At 34.5% G+C, this 17,294-nt stretch overlaps 1 protein-coding gene and 1 non-coding gene across 2 annotated transcripts; both read right to left on the reverse strand.

Moving 5' to 3' along the window:
• Nucleotides 1-9,051: 9,051 nt before the first annotated feature.
• Nucleotides 9,052-9,132, reverse strand: TRNAL-AAG (transfer RNA leucine (anticodon AAG)). The gene has a single exon. It is a non-coding gene; the product is annotated as a tRNA-Leu (tRNA).
• Nucleotides 9,133-10,468: 1,336 nt separating this feature from the next.
• On the reverse strand, nucleotides 10,469-11,599 carry LOC143622306 (ribonucleoside-diphosphate reductase small chain-like). Its single transcript, XM_077093493.1, has one exon. The coding sequence runs from the start codon at nucleotides 11,597-11,599 to the stop codon at nucleotides 10,610-10,612; it is 990 nt and encodes a 329-aa protein (XP_076949608.1). The 3' UTR covers nucleotides 10,469-10,609.
• Between the last annotated feature and the right edge of the window lie 5,695 nt (nucleotides 11,600-17,294).

The following is a 17,294-nucleotide window of genomic DNA, read 5'->3' on the forward strand; positions in this document are numbered from 1 at the left end:
CTAAAAACGTACGTGAAATGTCACTAAAAATTTATAATTAAATTATAATATATCTAAAGCTATTCTATATGGGTTTTTATTTTTTTTTAAATTTGACCATAACATCATCTAGTTTCACATTCCTAAGCAAGTCATTCTTAATGAAATAGATATAACTATCATATAAATTATCATCACCCATTCAATTGCACAAATCGAATTTCACGTACTTCATCGCCGAAAAGTATCTTTCAGTGATTACGGTTACGATGGTAATACGAGACTAACTTTAATAAACGATACACCAATAAAAATGAATGCCGTTTCTTTTTGAGAAATCGTTCAATTATGAGATCCATTATTATTCTTCATACAGGATTCAAGAAAATTCAAATCAAATCATCATTATTCATCACAAATAACAAAGTTAACAAACTAAATCAACATTAATAAAATCTAAATATCATACTAAAAAGTAAACCAATGACAAATTAAGCACTAAATTTAAAAGAGTTTAACTAAAAATAAACTAATCAAGCAAATTGAGCATTTAATTTATAATATTAACTTACATAGTAAAATGAATCAAGTCAGTTTGTTCTTAAAAATACTGGCAAGTTGCAATTGATTAAATGAAAACTATGAAACAAATCACATTATCTAATGCACAACCCTAAAATTGGACGACTCACGACTGTTGATTGGAGTTTGAACAATTGGACGACAAACTGCCACCGGACGATTGTCGACTTTATCGTTCGGTGATTTTGATTCCAGACAACAGCTCGATTACTAACTTCAGTGAATTTGGACCCACTTGTTTTTAATTAGGTTAGATGTAGATTGCATTAAGAGTTTGGGACTTGAGTTCAAATATTAGGTATAGATGGATTGTGAACTTAAATTTTTACTGCCATTTAGTCTGTTTTCTCTTATAAAATTGGCCTTCCAAAAAAAAATTGAGCTTAAATTTCAGTTAAACTCAAATTTAATTGGATAATTATTTATATATATTTGTATAATTATAATTATAAATATGTAAATAAAACTACCTTCAAGCCTGGTTTTTTTTTTGGTCATAAGGTTTATTCATGTAATATATACTTGGCCCAAAATTATATCTAGCCCAAATTAATTTTTAGTATGATATCCAGCCCAAAATAAAGTTTTAAAACTTTATTTATGTTTTTTTTGTCAAATCTTGTACTTTTTAAAATTATTTAGTATGCTATTTTAATTTAATATTATGGTATTTTGATTTGAAATTAATTTAATTAATTTAGTTGAACTAAAAAAACAAAATGGTTGAAAGGTGGATTGGGAGTGATATATGACTATTTTTAAAGTTTGAAAAATGGTTAGAGACAGAATGACGTGACGCTGACATGGACGAGAGAGAGCGTGAAAGATGGCTAGAGGTGGGAGGACCACTCCCACCACCTTAAAAAGAGTTTACTTTCAACATTTTGGGTTCTTGGTTTTAGAATAAACATCGTTTTCTATTGTGTTCTTTACATGGTCATTGTTTTTTGAGAAAATTATTGTTTTAGTCCCCGTGGTTTTTAAGCGGAGTCACTTTTAGTCCTTGAACAAAAACTTGAACTGTTTTACTCCCCGTAGTTTTTAAGCGGGGTCACTTTTAGTCCCTCCGTCAATTTCAAGTTATTTTTTCCATCCAACTATGCCTGCATTTACAATTTTACCCATGTTCAATAAAGTATACCATGTTTGTGAACTTTCAATCTTTTTCATAGTTACTAATTGTGGGGCGTGAATCTTTCAGGAACCGAGTTCTGGTCTTCGTTTTATACAAGAAAGAAGCATCCTGAGTGGAGAATATGCTACAAAGAAAGTGACTTTAAAAAATTTTGAACACCAGTTTCTTTTTAATAGTTGATATCAAGTTATCAATAATCTAATATTATTTATCTTGAATTTATAGGGCTTGGAAAGGGCCTTTGTGTAACATATTATTATTAATAATAATAAAAACCCTAATCTCCACCCCTCCCTCCTCAAACCCGATCGGACCTCACCCCCCCCCCCTTGCGACGACAGCCACCACCAACACCATATTACTTCCGTTTTGGCCTTGTTTTTCATAATCGGAGCATCCCGCACTTGTTTCTAGGCATCTCTCACTTTCCTCTTGCTCGTTTCTGCGTTTTTAAGGTATAAACATAAAACCCTAATTTTGTAAATCATGTGTTAAGTGTTCATATGCTTTGTTTTGATTAGATGATGCTTGATTATGCTTCGGTTATTGATTCAGATGATCATGTGTGATTTTGAACGGTGAAAGATTGTTAGGTCATTGATTGTTCATAAACCCTAGAGGGTTTACTACTGATTTTTATTGATAATTATGTTTATTGCATGATTGGAGATATGTCGTATGCTTAGGATGCATGCTAGACGATTGTGTGTGCTTGCTGATTTTTGACAGCAGTGATAGTTAAACTTGAACGAGGCGTAACTTGTTAAATATAAAACCAAACTGGAATATTTATGAGTCTAAAAGGTAGTTCTCTGAGTCTAGTTTTCAGAAAACCCAACCACGCCTGATTTGGAGGTGTTTTGGTTGCTCAAACGATTTAAATGTGATCAAAGGTCAAAACTGGTACTGGACAGATTGTAAGTTATGTTTAGACAACTGTAACTGAATGTTAATGTGGTAATTGGTAGAGATTGTTAACACTATTGTGTAGTAGGTTGAGTCTAGTTTCTATAAAGTCCAAGTTTGTAATTTTTGGACGGGTAAAAGTTAACTTTTATTATTTTACAAAACTGAAGTGCAAGTCTGAATTGTGAGACCTGCTGTTAGGCTGTTTTGTAATTATCATATCTCATGAACTACAAGACCAAATGGGTTGGTTCCACTTCTGGAAGTTAACATTTGAGTTAAGAACCTAACCCAATTGGTCTTGCATTAATTGGAATTACCATTTAACGGGAATAACAAATATCATTCTGTTGCGCATGATTCTGACTGCTGTGAGTTTACTGTAATGTTTTGACCATTGTGAGAAATCTATGTGGAATAAAAATACAATAAAAATAGTTCTGGAAACCTAACTCATGTGTGCTTTTGTGACGATTTTTGGTGAATTAATTGATATGTTATGATTTGTTGAATAGAGAAATCTTTCAAGTAGAAATCTGTCTTGATAGAACTAGCTGCTGAACTATATGAAAATACATGAAACGTGCTTGTTGCTAGATAATTGCTATGTTTTTGACTAAATTTCCCTTGTGGGGAATGATTGCTAGTAATATACAATATTAATACTTGACACGTAAGTAGTTGTTCACACATGTAACGTATCACCAATGTGTTTGTTGAGTCACACACAATTCACAAACGAAACACGAAACGTATCTCACGCATAGGTATTATGTGCCGAGTCTAGAGACTCAATAGTAGTTCCAACACTTAGAAAATCTCATTATTGTTTTAGAACGCTAGTGAGGATTTTCTGTGACGCGCATCTCTTGGTTGACTTGTTTTTGAATTCTTCGCAAACAGTGAGTTTCATGTTCCCCTTTTACTCTTTTAAACGCTTTTTACTTGGGGGAGATAACATACTCCAAAACGCTTTAGATTTTGTTATTAGTTATATATCACTTGTAAAGGCTAAGTGGCAAACGAAACAACTAAAGTCCTTCATAACATCGAACCGTTTAGTATTTGTATAATAGCGAGTCATTGTTGAGTAGTACTATTGGGTTTGACAAACCCCACCTAACGCTAAACTCGACTGGAGGTCGAGTGGGTGTAATCTTGGCTAACACATTTTCCATGGTCGGGATAGACATGGTGGCAAGGCAATTGATAAACAGTCAGCTTCGGTGTCGAACACTTAGTAATACTTGTTGTATAGGCTAGCTACCTATCGATATATAATTGACTTAACATTATCTGGTAACGCAAAACGCAAACGCAAAACGCAAACACATAACGCAACACTTAAACACAAACATTTTCTTTATTTATATATGTGAACTCACCAACCCCGTGTTGACACTTTTAGTATGTTATTCTCAGGTAGCCGAAGCGGGCGCGCGGTATAGGAACATGCATTACATTGAACTCTATCGTTTTTGCAAACTCGTTTTTAAACTATTATTAATTGGGTTTTAAGTCATCTTGCGTGACGCAACACTTGGTTTATGGTTTTACGCTTCCGCACTTATTTACACTTAAATGTTTCGTGGTTTGAAAACTTTACTTCCTGTTAGTTCACACCCTCTGACGGTAAAACTCCGTTAGTGGATTTTGAGGGTGTGACAATTTGGATTAAAATATTGGTAAGTGAATTGCTCACTGTTACGATACAAACGGTAATTGAGCTAAAGAATTGTATAAGAAGAAGAACACAGGAGAAGAAGGAGATAAAACTCTCAAATCATTAGCTATTGTTATGGAATAAATAGTAATATATAGAACAAGGGTCGTATGGTCATTTGTTGATAGTTAAAGGGGTGTTTTGTAATAGTTCGTTAGTCTGGTTTGTTAGTTTGGGTACTTAAACGTGTATTACGGTTAGAATCGGGAATGAATGGAAAATTAAGCTTTGCTTACTCTCTCTCTATAGAACTTCTTCTCTCTATCCTAATCGAACCATAACAGAATGTTACAAGCCAAACAGAAGAACTCAACCCAAAAAACTAGTCTGATAGGTGAGGGAACCCATTTGGCTTATAAACCCCACATAAGTTGCCCATACAACCGATGTGGGACAAGTCCCATACTGTCACACCCCGACCAAAGGCGGCGGAACATGCCGGGGTGCAACGTGATTGGACAAATACACAAGACACTATTTAAAGTGACAATATTTAATTAACTCATTTTATTTCAACAAATCAAATAAACAACACATCTCGTTCACACAAACAAATTGAATACAAGTAACATTTATATTGTTCGTTTTACTAATATCCTAAAGGTCTTGGTAACGTTTTCATCAAGTCCTCGAGTCAAGTCAAACCTGTAACATTTCATAAAATAAAGTTTGTCAACACAAAGGTTGGCGAGCAATTCATAAGTTTGAGCATATAAGTATATAGTGTAAAAAGCCACAAAACTTGTATACAAAACAATAAATAAAAGCAACAACTTGGATAAATTGACAATCGCTAATAGAATTACGTTAGCGCCACCTAGCTACAAGGGGTTGCCAAGTAGTCTAGGATTTAATAGAATATCGTTAATTGCATTACGTTAACGACACCGTGCTATAAGAGAATACCAGATAGATCACGGATTTATAGACTTCCCCATGACTGAAAGCGATAAACACATAGGCACATAGCATGTAAGCATAGAACACCAAATCAAGCAATTATTCAAGTAAAGTATACAATCACGTTTGTGGGTTTAAAGATTCAAGTAATTGAAGCATTTAGTTTGATAAGTATGAAATGTCACCCCAAAACGAAAGATGGAAAAAGGGGTAAAGTACTCACCTCGACTGATGAACCGATAAATAAATAGATAAATAAATGAAGCTCGAACGGTAAACGAACAGATCCGACTTGAAACGATAAACACCTTAGCTAAAATAAATAACGTAATATATATTAATGAACTTGAAACCATAATGAAACTATATCGGAAACAATGAACGATGAGGTTCGGTTGTAAATCGGATTACCGGTTAATTTGTTAATGATTAGGGACTCGTACTTAATTGATAATTTAAAATAAAATATTATCATTTTATTGGGCTTTTAAATAACTAAACCAATATCAAAATAGAAACAAGACGGGCTTAATTTAAGAGATCGATTTTATAAAAATGAATAGGTAACAAAGTTTACAATAATATTATTAATGATAGGATAGTAATGATAATAATAATTCTAAAAAGATATGTTATATATATACATATATATATAAGATAATAATAATAAAAATAACTATTTCTAATAATACTAATATCGTGTAATAATTATAACAATAATTGTTATAAATAATACTAATAATAATAGTTAAGGAATAAAAATCTTTGATACAAATTTAAAGTGATGTTGATAAAAATAGTAATAATAATAAGTAATATTGATAGTAAAAATGATATCATTTGGTTCGATTTCTAAACGAGTTCACAAAATAAACATATTAATACTATTGCTAGTAATTAATGATAAAATATGATTTTGATAGATAATAATAATATTAATAACAACTTTAATAATTATAATAATAGTGATAATAATAATAATATTAATAATATATAATAGTAATACTAAATAAATGTAATGCTAAGTTAAACTTAATAATACTAATAATAATTTCTACGTAGTGATATTAGTATTAATTAGTGAAAATAAATTTGTTAAGTTTATAAAACTAATAATACCAAAACCGGTATAGGATGAGACCCGAACCCGAGACTTCTAGTTCAACAACTTATGTACAAACCAACCGAACCAAAATAATTAAACCCATAAGAACTTAGTATATCCATTACCCGATCATTTATCTTTTCCCAAATTTATAACAACACTATGTCCATCCAACTCGTTTCAAAGTATATAACCAAACAATATATCCGATTATTAACAATTTAAATCCGACAATCGATATATGAAAAATTAATAATAACAAAACCCAAGTTAACTTGTACCTACTATATGTTCACAAGGTCGTCGGAGATGGAAACCGCAACCGGAGGGAGGGATGAAGGGAAAAAGAGAGAGAGAGCCGTAGAGAGGAAGAGAGCGCCGGAGAGATAGAGAGATAGAGAGAGAGAGTTACAGCGAGAGAGAAAGACGGAGAGTGAGAGAGAGTGCGTCGGAGAGAGTGCAGCGAGAGGGAGAGAGAGTGCGACACACCGGTGGCCGGCCTTCCGGTCACCAGAAAAACGAGCCGAGGGAGGGGGAGGGCTGCCGGAACGCGAGGGTGGTGGTGTCGGGTTGAGGGGGTAGCTGAGATGGTGGTGATGTAGTGGAAAGTGGTGGCCGGAGATGGCGGCGGCGAGGTGGCGGCGGCGGCCAGAATCAGGGAGGAAGAAGATGAAGGCTGGTGTGGTTTTTTTTATGATATTTGGTTTAGGGTTGTTTATATATGTATGCATAATTTCACAAAAGGCCCTCCAAGTTTCAGTCAATGTTCAAAACAAGTTTTAAAGGTTCTTATAACTTGTAACAACTTTACGAAAATTAGTTTGAGCCCCTTATGTTTTTCTTAACGACACTATAATATGACAAACATCGATTTATTTATGATCGAGGTCAAAAATATTATTATATAATAATTAAATAAGTTCTAAAAATGTTGAGTCGGTTTTAAAAAGGAATAAAAGTTTACAAACTAATACAACGCGAGACTCAAATTTGACGGATGTCACACATACCTTGCAATGGTTTCAGTCCGTAACAATGCACCCTCCTCAAGGGCCAACGTCCTCGTTGGTCACGACCATGTTGGTCACGGCTGGCTCACTCCAGGCCACCACTCTGTGGGCCACCACTCCGAGTCCTCGTTGGTCACGGCCACGTTAGTCACAGCTGGCTTCCTCCAGGCCACCACTCCGTGGGCCACCACTCCGAGGTTGGCTCTGACACCAATGTTACAAGCCAAACAGAAGAACTCAACCCAAAAGACTAGTATGATAGGTGAGGGAACCCATTTGGCTTATAAACCCCACATAAGTTGCCCATACAACCGATGTGGGACAAGTCCCATACCTTAAAATGGTTTCAGTCCGTAACATATTTGGATTAAAATATTCAAACCATGATTATTCATAACTATATCTGTGTGCAGATAGCAACAGATGTGGCTGCTCGAGGGCTGGATATTCCCGATGTGGAAGTTGTAATAAATTACAGCTTCCCATTGACCACAGAGGATTATGTTCACAGAATCGGAAGAACGGGCCCTGAAAAAGATTAAGCGGGGGTAAAATTGTAAATGCAGGCATATTTGGATGGAAAAAATAACTTGAAATTGACGGAGGGACTAAAAGTGACCCCGCATAAAAACCACGGAGAGTAAAACAGTTCAAGTTTTTATTCATGGACTAAAAGTGACTCCGCTTAAAAACCACGGGGACTAAAACAATAATTTTCTCTTGTTTTTCCTTTTTCTACGGGGCTTATGAATCGCTTTTTTTCCTTTTTCATTTTATAGCAACCAATTTTATTAGAAAGAACAAAGGAAAAAACAAACAACTGGGCAAAATTGAGCCAAGAGCAGGACCTATGATCCAGCCAAACACTTATTACAAAGAATACAAATTTTAGTAGGCTGCCAAGGTTGGACTTGTAGTTTAGCCACAGAGTTGTATTTTCCTTAACTTGTTCTACCACCTTATAATAAGATTGATTACAATTGTTGAAAGTGGCATTATTTCTCCTCTTCCATATATTCCATATCATCAAGAATACCACCATAATCACCTTATTTAATTCCCATCTTGAGATCAGCCGAACTCCAACATTTGTCTTACAGATATAATATTTAGATGAATCAGAGATTTTAACCATACGCAAATCTGCCACCAAATCGTTCTAGTTAACATACATGAGGTTAAGAGGTGATTTGAGGACTCCTGCGAGTATCCACAATTAGCACATAACATATCATTTAAATATACCTATGGCCATTCTTGGTTAGTCAAATCAAATAAAACATTGTTTGTCTTCACTTGTGCTCTTGAACCTTTAATGAACACAAACAAGAATTTTTGTTACGTTATGTGTGCGTGAGCAGTTCGCTTGTCCGGTAAAAGCTTAATGAGCAAAAATTGAACAAGATCTTGTTCGGTTCAGTTCCTTTACATCCATGCGTGTAATCAAATGAGATGTAACTGGTTAAATGCATAAATAACATTTTTGTATTTGGGTATATTTAGGCTGCTAAATAACATTTTTGTCCATTTATATTGAACATGTCATTCAAATTAAAAGTTGCAGAAACATACACATTGAAAAAAAGAGATTTTATATAAAAACTAAAAAGAAATGAAAGAAAACCTTTGTTGAAAAGTTTTGACGGTAATAAAGAAAACTGAATGTAAAAAAAATAAAATAAATAGAAATTTACAAAAAAAAAAAGACCGATGTCAAGAGTGGGATTTTAACCCACGCCCTTTCGGACCAAAACCTTAATCTGGCACCTTAGACCAACTCGGCCATCTCGACTTCATGCTTTGAATTAACTATAAAGTATTTTAAACGTTAATTAACAGTATAAGCAGTTAAAAAGAATTTGAGCATTATAAAAGCAGTCTCCACTATGTAGTTGTCCCAAATGGCCAAATAGAATGCATTTTGTGATTTGTGTACATGTATTCTGTAGTTATAGTACTAAAAATGATTGGTTGATAATTAATAAGACCGGTGTGAGCAAATTTTCCTAGACTTTTCTAGTTATCTTCTCTTAAACTCATTTCATACAATTATTTTGGCCAAATTTTCAAGCACTTTCTAAGGTTAGGTATTGTAAAGGGTGAGAAGCAGGGCTGTCATTTTAAACCGCGATCCAAAACCCGGCCCAAATACGAATAACTATTGACCCGAACTCGAAAATACCCATACTCATGAAATCCGAACCCGAGTACAAACCGAACTAATACGAGTCGAGTCTCGAGTACTTTTCCATGGGTTTCGAGTAAGCCCAAATAACCCGTTTAACTAAGTATTCTATTCAATTATCAAATCTCCCGCCTTAGTCTATTCAATGAATATCGCTACGTATCAGATTTCTTTTTAAGTCGCCTATTTTTTTCTGATTCCAACCCATCTATCGATTACTATAACCAACATTCTTTACTTCCAGAGATTAAATATGACTATTTGTTGAATCAATAGATCAGTTTTTCGAGCTCAGTTCATCAGTCGACCGTTTATTCATTCCGTCAATCAAACTGTTCTTCAGACTCTTTCGATTGTATTATGTGGTTTGTTATTTGCTTATCTAAGTTAAAATTTGAAGATGATATATTTGCTTGAATTTTAGTATATATATATATAATTTTTTAGTTTTTTTGTTCAAATATTTGAAACTCGATTAACCCGTACTCATAAAACCCGAAACAGAACAACCCGAACCCAAATAACCTGGGGGAGATTAGAGTCAGGTATGAGTATTCAAAATAAATTTCTCAAACCCGGAGAACCCGACCCAAAAATAGAACCCGGATGACACCCTTAGAAAGACTCCATTGGCCACACCTCACCATGCCAGACCACAACATCCTTTGGCGCCGTGCTTCTCAAGCACTGTCATAATAAAGGTGAGGTCCACCCCACCACCAAAAAAATTCCCTTGTTTTACAAAATATATTTAAGCCTAATTAACCCACAACAATTAAATTAACAAGCGGCTAACTCTTGCCAAGGCACAATACACAACCTAAGTGGCCACATCTCCTGCCATGGTTTTGATATGTACATAACAATTATCTTGTGCATATTACTAACCTATGAGTTGAAACTGAGTTTATATAGATGACACTTGTTTATGTTTGACAGTTCATTTGATTATAAAACACCATAATATTATTACAAACAACTAAAATCCTAGAAACACATCAGTTACTTTGTAAAGTAACAACACAAATCACAACTTCAAAAGTTAAACTAAACCAATCTATAACATAATAACCTAAACACAAATTCAGAAATCTTCATCAATCTTAAACACATGATCTTCCCCATTCCCATTCAAATTCGACATCACACTCGCCTTCTGATACTCCCCAACCCGCTTCTCAAAGAAATTCGTCTTCCCCTGCAACGAAATCAACTCCATCCAATCAAACGGGTTAACCGCATTATACAGCTTCCCATGCCCCAACGACACAAGCAACCGATCCGCAACACACTCAATATACTCACTCATCAAATCACCATTCATCCCAACAAGCGCACAAGGCAGCGCGTCACAAACAAACTCCCGCTCAATATTAACCGCATCAGCAACAATCCCTTTCACACGCTCCTCACTTAATTTCACGCGTAACAAACTATACAACAAACACGCGAAATCACAATGTAAGCCTTCGTCTCGCGAGATCAACTCATTTGAGAACGTCAGTCCCGGCATCAGCCCGCGCTTTTTCAACCAGAAGATCGCGCAAAAGCTTCCCGAAAAGAATATCCCTTCGACACACGCGAAAGCAATTATCCGCTCCGCAAACGTTTCAGACCCGTCGATCCACTTCATCGCCCACTTCGCTTTCTTTTCGACACAAGGGATCGTTTCAATCGCACGAAACAATCGATTCTTTTCGTTTGAGTCTTTAATATACGATTCAAGCAACAAACTATACATTTCAGAGTGGATGTTTTCAATTGCGATCTGGAAGCCGTAAAACGCACGGGCTTCGGCGATTTGGACCTCTTTCATGAAGCGGCCCGCGAGGTTTTCGAGTACGATGCCATCGGAGGCGGCGAAGAAGGCGAGGACGTGAGTGATGAAGTGGCGTTCGCCATCGGTTAAGGAATCCCAGTGGCGTTGGTCATCGGACAAGTCGACTTCCTCAGCGGTCCAAAAGGAGGCTTCGGCTTTCTTGTACATTTCCCAAATTTGGGGGTATTGGATAGGGAACATACAGAAGCGGTCGGGGTTCGGGGCGAGGAGAGGCTCTTCGGGGATGGAAGGCATTGTTTTGGAATTGTTGGATGATGAAATGTGGTGGTGGGTTTAAATAATATTCGGGGGTTTGGAAGGCGGGTGATTTTGAATTTTGGAGACTGAATTGAATTTAAACGACTGTTGAATTTTGATATTGGCGCTAACTTTTGTCAAGTTTGAATTGAAATAGTATATCTTTGTGCCATGTGATAACAATTAAGAAGACTTTATCAAAGCTGTCCTGTGGATATATATGTTCGGGTGAACTGACCAATGGGATAAACATAGGAATTTAGAAACGCATACATGGTGGTGGATACTTTTGTTGAACCATCCATATCCTAGAGGCTATGGATATATATTCTCATATTAGCTTATATGTTTGTGTGACATACGGGTTTGACAAAATGTTATTTTCTAAACATATTAATAATAATATATAATAAAATATGTAAAATTTATAAAAATCAATTTCACATATAACCATAAACTCAACTAAACATATATTGTATTAAGAGATATAGGTTATAATTTCCGTTTACTAATTTCTAAACACCATGTTATATAGAGTATCATGTTTGTATTTAAATATTTGTCGCATCTAATAATCCATTTTAATCTTTGAATTGGGTGAGGAAAAAGTTCAAATATATTATCATTTAAAAAATTACATCATAAATAGTATGTTAAAGATTTGAATAATATTTAACTTAAAATATGATGGGGGTAAAGTAAACATACTAACTTAATTTTTGTTATTTATGTGCTTAATTTGTAAATTTCCTATCAAGTTTAGAAAGAATATTTATTTTTTTGCATATAAGATTGTCAAACAATAAATCAAGAATGTTTATGTAAAAATAAAAAGGCGTGGGCAAAATTTTTAACAAAAACGTCATATTTATTTGTGAATTAATAATTATAGGATTGATAGAAAATGTTATCGAAATTGAAAAAAGAAAGTGTATTACGGAGTATTATGAAAATTAAAGAAAAATAGTTTACAATATAATTAATAAAACTTTGAATCCCAATAAAACCTTCTTTAACCCCAAATCTTTACATAACACTTCTTCATCTTCGGTCTTCTTTATCGATAGTATATACGGCCGATTTGAAAGAATCACGATTCTGTTATTATCGTGTTGTTAAGATCTTCAAGATTTGATGAGTTACTTTTGACATACTAAGTATTTTGTTGATTTAAGTTAAAGTAAGTGAAAGTTTTAAGTAAAGATGGTGATAATTAAATTATCTTTGAGGTTTAATGTTTTAATATATGTTATGTTTATGTTTATTTAGATTGAATAACAAAATTGATTGAAAACTATGTATATGTATTTTGATAAATAAAATTAGGGCTTTTGAAAATAAAGGAAATCATAATGAAACAATGTTTGTTTTGCATTTGTGTTTATTTGTTGATATGTTTGAATGATAAGATAAACTGTAATACAAAATTAACTGTTACAATCATTAACAGGTCAAATGGATCCAATCTTTTATAAGATTATACTTAGGCCTAATGCAAGTTCTACTGTAAGTCTTGTAATTTTTAAATAGTATTAGTAGATAATAAGTGTAACATCTTATTTTCGGTTATAATAATAAATGAAATTTCGTTTATTCAATAATGTGTCATGCATCGGTTTAGATAATAAACTATAAGAGGGCGGGCTTGGACTTTAGAAGATGGAATAAGAGATGGAATGGGCCTTAAGTCCATAGGCTTAAGAGAGTATAAATACCCATTAAACCATAATCTTTTCCATTTTATCCATCTCTACACCTTGAAAAACACACACAAACACCATCCCATATCCCGAGCCAAGATCCGAAAGTGGAAACCCGAACTCGTTGGTGCTAGAACGTTGTGACGAACCAAAGAAACATTAAGACTAGACCGTGTTCGTAAACCGACTCATTTAAGGTACGTTTATAACGGAAACTCATTCGTTTAGGTTCAGATTCGTTTAAGTAATCCTATATCTATATGAATATGGTGAAAACGAATCAAACGAACTAATTCATAGTGCAATCCATCAACATTTGATAGGTTAATCGAGGGTAAATGAGCCGTAGGTATATATGTATAAATCGCACCATGTAACATGTAAGATCTGCATGATTGATGGATTGGGGTTGGTTGGCGCTGGGAATACGAGTTCAATGGTACCAAATTTATGTTGTTTCGTTAAGAATCGGAGGTTTAATCGCAGATCTGATGTAGTTTGACTGTTTGGGTGTTCTTGGCAATTTTGACTTTGACCTCTGAGTCAAAGTTTGGATAAGAATGATGCCCATTAGTTAAGATAACGAATCATGTGATTCGTTACTCACCTATTCGTTATGATTAAGATAACGAATCAGGTGATTCATTACTCACCAATTCGTTATGATTAAGATAACGAATTCAGGTGATTCGTTACTCACCAATTCGTTATGATTAACATAACGAATCAGGTGATTCGTTACTCACCAATTCGTTATGATTAAGATAACGAATCAAATGATTCGTTACTCACCAATTCGCTAAGTTAAGATAACGAATCATGCCATTGTCTGATAACGAATTAGGCCATGTCAAGATAATGAATTAGGCCATGTTCTGATAAAGAATTAGGCCATGAATCAGGCTATGTCCAGATAACGAATTAGGCTACCCCCGAAATATAAAAGATGGAAAAAGGGGTATGCAAACTCACCTTAACGAGAGGATTAACAAATATGAGATGGCGATAAAAAAATTAAGATGGCAACGCTCAAGCTCCTCGGGATACGTCAACGAGAGTTCCTAGTTGTTTAAAGATAATATCAATTTATAATAACAAAGTATTAACAAAACTTATAGTGACTTTGATGTTCGATTGGGTCTTACGTACAATTGTTATTTAAAATATCATTAGATTAATTATTGAAATATGTAAATAATATGAACTAGAGGGTATAAAATAGTACGACCTGACCTAACGGTTACAAATCGGTTTAAAAGAATGCCGGGGTATTTTATGGTTTAAACTAGTACTATTAATATTATTATTGTTATTGTTATTATTATTATTTAGACCTTTAAACAAATAAAATAGATTATATGTATATATATACGTATATACCAATTACGAACATAAGCTCAAAAATACAAGAAAACATGAAGTCAGGGTTTACGTTTATCAAGATAGCGTTTATTTAGAGTTGTATTATTAATAAAAAAAAGATTAAGAGAAAATAATAAAAACATAAATAATTAAAATAACAAAAACCGGGCCTAGGAGGGCTCGAACCCGCCCCCAAGCCGGTTCACATGTTTTGAGCAAACAGTGTTGACTAACTGAGCCAGCACAGATGTTGATGAGATGGTGATCTTGTTAATTAATAAGCACTTCTGACTTTTCTTGTTCTTCCCCAAATTTTAATAATAAACCCTAGAATCCGAATTCAATTTAATTGATCATTGTTGTTTACAACTGATTTAGGGTTATTGTTTGTTGATTAAAAACGACACATAAACATGAAATAATTACCAGAGTAGATAACGAATTGAATGAGAACGACCACCTAGGGTTCTCGGCTGAAACTTGATCAATAATGGGGTGCAGACGGCTCAAAAACTTTCAATTGATATATGGTTTGGATTCGCGATGCTGAGAGGAGTGTGGGTACGAGTTTAGTTGAATTTTAAACGAGTATATATAAGGATTTTGAGAGGATTTGGCCGTGGCTTGATTAGGTTGCGATTAGCTGTCAATTCGTAACAATTTACCATGTTTAGGGTGTCGGTGGACGCGGTTTTTGGTTAGGAATTGATTGGTTACATCATTTTCGTCAATTAATTCGAGAATTAGGGGCTGCAACTTAGGAAAGAAAGGGTGACGGTGGTGGTTCGACGCAGAAGGGAGAAGGAGGGAAAGAGGTTTGGTAAGTTTTACAATTTGGTCCTTGCTCTATAGGTGTGGATCCAAAAGTAGTAATAAGTTAGTTAGGGGGGCTATTATAGTATATTGATCATAGTTATTATTAATAAATAAATAAACGAAATAGATATCCTTAAACGAGGGCGGGAATTTAGTAACAAGCGTTCGAATAATAAATGAGGCAAAAGCAAGAAAAAAAATTAAAATAAACGGGCCGGGTTTCGGATTTGAAAAGTAACGAATGTTACACGCCCCTAGAACCCCACTGCCAGGGGCGCTGCCTCCGGACCCTTGTTCGATGAGGGTTATAATTAGACTAGAAACACGATATGGGTAGTGATAGTTGATTGATATGTGTAATTGTTATACAGTTAATCGCGCACAGCTAAAGAAAGGGATACCCATTAATGGTGAACGTAACCGCATTCAGGTGAGTTTTTAGCACCATTCCTTGTTATGTTTTCGGGGTTGTGTGCATACTCGATGTGATTAGTTAATACACTTACCTTAAGTGGTAAGTGTATGCCTTATATGATTTATGTATGAATGAATGATTGACGATGCATGAACGATCTTCAGATATTGCATGTACCGTCAATGGATAGACTAAAGATATGATTGACATATATAGCTATATATATATAAATGATGTATGTACGTATGGAAGGTATGGTTAGAAAGGGAACGGACCCTAATAATATCCGTGAATGTAGGGAACATACCCTAATAATATCCGCGAATGTAGGGAACAGGCCCTAATAATATCCGCGAATGTAGGGAACGGACCCTAATAAAATCCGCGAGTGTGAGGAACGGACCCTAATAATATTCTCGAATGTAGGGAACAGACCCTAATAATATTCGCAAATGTAGGGAACGAACCCTAATAATATCCGCGAATGTAGGGAACAGACCCTAATAATATCTGCGAAGGTTATAGGACGAAGTATATGTATATATGTATGTATATAAGGAAAGAATGAAAGTATGATTGTATGAATGTATGATGAAAGGTAAGGAACTATGTATGTATATGTACCTTCGGGTGCATATATAAGAATGTGTATGGATGTATTGAATGTTATATGATTAACTAGAAGTCACTCAGCGTAGCTGACTTTGTGTATGCACGCAGGTGAGTAGGATGAGGCGGCTCGCTTGATGAGGACACATGGCATGGAACTGAAGATACTGGCATCTTAAGGAAATGTTATGATGTTTTAAAGACTATGTTTTATTTTTAATGACTATGAATATTTAATAAAACAAGATTTGAAAGTTATGTAACATATTATGGTTGAAGTTATTATATTCCGCGAAAGTTTTAATTAACTCTGATATTTAGAACTGTGTTTATGAGTAAATCTAATGTCTAGAGTGAGGCACCGGTAACGGGGCCTTACAATAAGTATATTAATGAAAAAGGATTTTGAATTTTTATTTATTTCAAAAGCTACCATTAACGTACGGTAAATTATTTTAAATATACAAGTATCCACTTCATTCTACTACCATTAGAAGTAAAAGCGGAGGCAAATGGATAGTTTCAACCAAATATGTGATGAATGCTTATAGGATAACTACAGGACGGAAAAACCTTGCTTCAGATTTGAAGTTAGCATATGGCGATTTCCTGGTGTTTAAGTATGAAGAAAATTCATGTTTCACAATTCAACATTTCAATCAAAATCGTGTTACCGCTGACGACAATTCGTTCTACAGCTTCCTTTACCATCTTGACATTAATTATACGGTATATATTGTAATTGTGAGTTTAAAGTAATTGTTAGGGTGTGTAATATTTTTAAACTGTT

This window comes from Bidens hawaiensis, unplaced genomic scaffold, assembly GCF_021521415.1.
Source record: "Bidens hawaiensis isolate Kalapana, Puna unplaced genomic scaffold, B.hawaiensis_p1.1 tig00003115_1, whole genome shotgun sequence".
NCBI classification, from domain to species: Eukaryota; Viridiplantae; Streptophyta; class Magnoliopsida; order Asterales; family Asteraceae; genus Bidens; species Bidens hawaiensis.